Raw genomic sequence first — 4,408 nt, 5'->3', positions numbered from 1 at the left:
AGAGAGAAAACGAGAGAGAGAGAGAAAACGAGAGAGAGAGAGAGAGAGAGAGAGAACGTGAGAGAACGAGAGAACGTGAGAGAGAGAGAAAAACGACAGAGAGTAAAACGAGAGAGAGAGAGAAAAACGAGAGAGAGAGAGAGAGAGAACGAGAGAACGTGAAAGAGAGAATGAGAGAGAGAGAGAGAACGTGAGAGAGAGAGAGAACGTGAGAGAGAGAGAGAACGTGAGAGAGAGAGAGAACGTGAGAGAGAGAGAGAACGTGAGAGAGAGAGAGAACGTGAGAGAGAGAGAGAACGTGAGAGAGAGAGAGAACGTGAGAGAGAGAGAGAACGTGAGAGAGAGAGAGAACGTGAGAGAGAGAGAGAACGTGAGAGAGAGAGAGAACGTGAGAGAGAGAGAGAACGTGAGAGAGAGAGAGAACGTGAGAGAGAGAGAGAACGTGAGAGAGAGAGAGAACGTGAGAGAGAGAGAGAACGTGAGAGAGAGAGAGAACGTGAGAGAGAGAGAGAACGTGAGAGAGAGAGAGAACGTGAGAGAGAGAGAGAACGTGAGAGAGAGAGAGAACGTGAGAGAGAGAGAGAACGTGAGAGAGAGAGAGAACGTGAGAGAGAGAGAGAACGTGAGAGAGAGAGAGAACGTGAGAGAGAGAGAGAACGTGAGAGAGAGAGAGAACGTGAGAGAGAGAGAGAACGTGAGAGAGAGAGAGAACGTGAGAGAGAGAGAGAACGTGAGAGAGAGAGAGAACGTGAGAGAGAGAATGAGAGAACGTGAGAGAGAGAGAACGAGAGAGAGAACGTGTGAGAGAGAACGTGAGCGAACGAGAGAACGTGAGCGAACGAGAGAACGTGAGCGAACGAGAGAACGTGAGCGAACGAGAGAACGTGAGCGAACGAGAGAACGTGAGCGAACGAGAGAACGTGAGCGAACGAGAGAACGTGAGCGAACGAGAGAACGTGAGCGAACGAGAGAACGTGAGCGAACGAGAGAACGTGAGCGAACGAGAGAACGTGAGCGAACGAGAGAACGTGAGCGAACGAGAGAACGTGAGCGAACGAGAGAACGTGAGAGAGAGAGAAAACGAGAGAGAGAGAGAACGTGAGAGAACGAGAGAACGTGAGAGAACGAGAGAACGAGAGAGACGAGAGAACGAGAGAGAGACAACGAGAGAGAGAGAGAAAACGAGAGAGAGAGAGAGAGAACATGAGAGAGAGAGAGAACATGAGAGAGAACGAGAGAGAGAACGAGAGAGAGAACGAGAGAACGAGAGAGAGAACGAGAGAGAGAGAACATGAGAGAGAGAGAACGAGAGAGAGAGAGAGAGAGAACGAGAGAGAACGAGAGAACGAGAGAGAACGTGAGAGAGAACGTGAGAGAGAGAACGTGAGAGAGAGAACGTGAGAGAGAGAACGTGAGAGAGAGAACGTGAGAGAGAGAACGTGAGAGAGAGAACGTGAGAGAGAGAACGTGAGAGAGAGAACGTGAGAGAGAGAACGTGAGAGAGAGAACGTGAGAGAGAGAACGTGAGAGAGAGAACGTGAGAGAGAACACGTGAGAGAGAGAACACGTGAGAGAGAACGTGAGAGAGAGAACGTGAGAGAGAGAACGTGAGAGAGAGAACGTGAGAGAGAGAACGTGAGAGAGAGCGAACGTGAGAGAGCGAACGTGAGAGAGCGAACGTGAGAGAGCGAACGTGAGAGAGCGCGAACGTGAGAGAGCGAACGCGAGAGAGCGAACGCGAGAGAGCGAACGCGAGAGAGCGAACGCGAGAGAGCGAACGTGAGAGAGCGAACGCGAGAGAGAGAGCGAACGTGAGAGAGAGAGCGAACGTGAGAGAGAGAGCGAGCGTGAGGGAACGAGAGAACGCGAGAGAGCGAGCGAGCATGAAGGAACGAGAGAACGCGAGAGAGAGAGCGTGAGGGAACGAGAGAACGCGAGAGAGAGAGAGAACGCGAGAGAGAGAGAGAACGCGAGAGAGAGAGAGAACGCGAGAGAGAGAGAGAACGCGAGAGAGAGAGAACACGCGAGAGAGAGAACACGCGAGAGAGAACACGAGAGAGAGAGAACACGTGAGAGAGAGAACACGTGAGAGAGAGAACACGAGAGAGAGAAAACACGAGAGAGAGAACACGAGAGAGAGAACACGAGAGAGAGAACACGAGAGAGAGAGAGCACGCACGCGAGAGAGGGAGCACGCATGCGAGAGAGGGAGCACGAGAGAGAGAGAAAGAAAGAGGGAGCGCGAGAGAGTGCGAGCGAGAGAGAGAGAGAGCGAGGTAGCGCGACAGTTTGCACATTCTCCCCGTGTCTGCGCGGGTCTCCTCCAGGTGCTCTGGTTTCCTCCCACAGTCCTAAGATGTGCAGGTCAGGTGAATTGGCCGTGCTAAATTGCCCATAGTGTTAGGTGCATTAGTCAGAGGGAAGTGGGTCTGGGTGGGTTACTCTTCGGAGAGTCGCTGTGGACTGGTTGGGCCGAAGGGCCTGTTTCCACACTGTAGTGAATCTAATCTAATCTCAACACATTCACCTCCTGCTTTCAATAAAGCAGCCATTACTACACAAAACTCCAGATGTTTTGGGTGTATTTGTCAAACCAGAGGGTGATCTTGCCGCACACACATGACCAGGTGGCACATTTCCCAAGTTCCAACACTGTCATCACTTCAAAACTGCTCTGATGGCTGCTACATACTCCCCGGGGCGTACCAGGCATTATAATAACTCATCTATTACCTCGTTATCATGGGAAGATTCAGAGAAACAAGCGACTGATATTAACTGTCCGTCAGCACATGCAAACAGGGAAAGGCTGGGACACTGGGGTTGTTGTATGAGCTGAGAGACTGAGGAAATCAATAAACTCTCTCCATAAAGAGAGAGCCATGTCAGAGTGGAGGAGATCAAGACCTTGTGTGATCCTACCATGACTAAACAGTTAAGATAGACTTAATACCAAGAGGGAATGTAATGTTTAATTTTTAACTTTGATCCTTACTCCTTTCCAGCTTGTTTTTAAATTTTTTTTTAAGCGAGGGATTTGTACCCAAGACAGCAGTGTGTGTGGTGACATTGAAAACTTTCATAGTACTTTGGGACTGGAGTACACATGACAATAAAGTCTAAATCAAAATCAAACTGTGCTTGTTGAATCCAGAGAATCATAACAGTGTGGAAGCAGGCCATTCAACCCATCCAGTCCACACTGACCCTCCAAACATCCCCACTCAGACCCACCCCGCCACCCTATCCCTATAACCCTGCATTTCCCATGGCCAATCCACCCTAACCTGCACGTCCCTGGGCACTAAGGGACAATTTAGCACGGCCAATCCACCCTAACCTGCACATCCCTGGGCACTACGGGGACAATTTAGCACGGCCAATCCACCCTAACCTGTACACCTTTGGATTGTGGGAGGAAACTCACTGACACGGAGAGAATGTACAAACTGCACACAGACAATTGCCCGAGGCTGGAATTGAACCCAGGTCCTTGGTGCCATGAGGCAGCAGTGTGAACCACTGATCCACCGTGCCACCCCTTGGTTTTTTGATGGGGATTCTACTCAGTTAAGGGGGTCACAAAGGCGTAGTACAAAGACAAGCCCTTCCAGCTCTTACTGATCGATTCACAATGCAAAGCCACTCCTCAAAGCAGATTTTGTCTGAATGCAGAGGGCACATTTTTAATTTTTAGAAAACAACTTGCTCGGTTACCTTGAGAAGTGCCTGAGATAGACAAAGCTGCAGCTCCTGTTGAGTCACTGACAGCCTCTGGTCGGGATAACCCAGTTTGGCCACTTGGTGCCAAACGTCGAGAGTCCTTGTGTAGAGGCAGGGGAGTGTAAGCTGGCAAGGACGGTTTGGTATCACAGTTCCACTGGGGCAGTCTGCGCTGGGAAAAGCTGCTGCTGTCACCACCTCCATCATCGATGGAGCTCTCCTTGCTCTCCACGGGCTGACACCGCCTGCTGTAGGAGGAGAGGGAGGGCACTGAGCTACAGTCACCATGTCTACGCTCCGGCCGTGAGTGGTACAGGGACGGGCGAGCAGCGCACGAGACGGAGGGTCTAGGGTGGCTCTGAGAGCGGCCGTGGTCCAGGGGCTGGTGTAACTGCGAGGCGAATCTGTAAGTGTCCTCCACAGGACTGAGCGAGGAGCTCCGCAACCTCTCCGCCAGGGCGTCCACAGGCTCCGAGCCCCCTCCGATCTGTGAGCCAGCATCAAACTGACCTCCTGCTGGACCAGAGGCCTGACCAAGCGTCCTCAGAGTCTTCAGCTGCTCATAAACCTGTCAGAAGGAGATGGACGTGAGGCACTGCCCGTTATGCATAGTACCCACACCCACCCCCACCCCCATAAGCCCCTCCAGCCCCCTCACCCCTCTCCATCACTGTAGCCCTGCCCA

The 4,408-nt window shown here is 51.8% G+C and overlaps 1 protein-coding gene across 2 annotated transcripts in view; it reads right to left on the bottom strand.

Annotated features, from left to right (window-relative positions):
* The window catches only part of irak1 (interleukin-1 receptor-associated kinase 1), a 43,688-nt gene that overhangs the window by 10,433 nt on the left and 28,847 nt on the right, over positions 1-4,408 (bottom strand). For both annotated transcript variants that reach the window (XM_043680058.1, XM_043680057.1), the window contains one exon: positions 3,718-4,291. In XM_043680058.1, the coding sequence (XP_043535993.1) occupies positions 3,718-4,291 (574 nt within the window). The remainder of the gene's footprint in view (positions 1-3,717; positions 4,292-4,408) is intronic.

The sequence above is a fragment of the Chiloscyllium plagiosum genome, chromosome 39, assembly GCF_004010195.1.
Source record: "Chiloscyllium plagiosum isolate BGI_BamShark_2017 chromosome 39, ASM401019v2, whole genome shotgun sequence".
Classification (NCBI taxonomy): Eukaryota; Metazoa; Chordata; class Chondrichthyes; order Orectolobiformes; family Hemiscylliidae; genus Chiloscyllium; species Chiloscyllium plagiosum.
The sequence above is the reverse complement of the archived record's forward strand: the minus strand, read 5'-3'. Positions and strand labels throughout refer to the sequence as shown.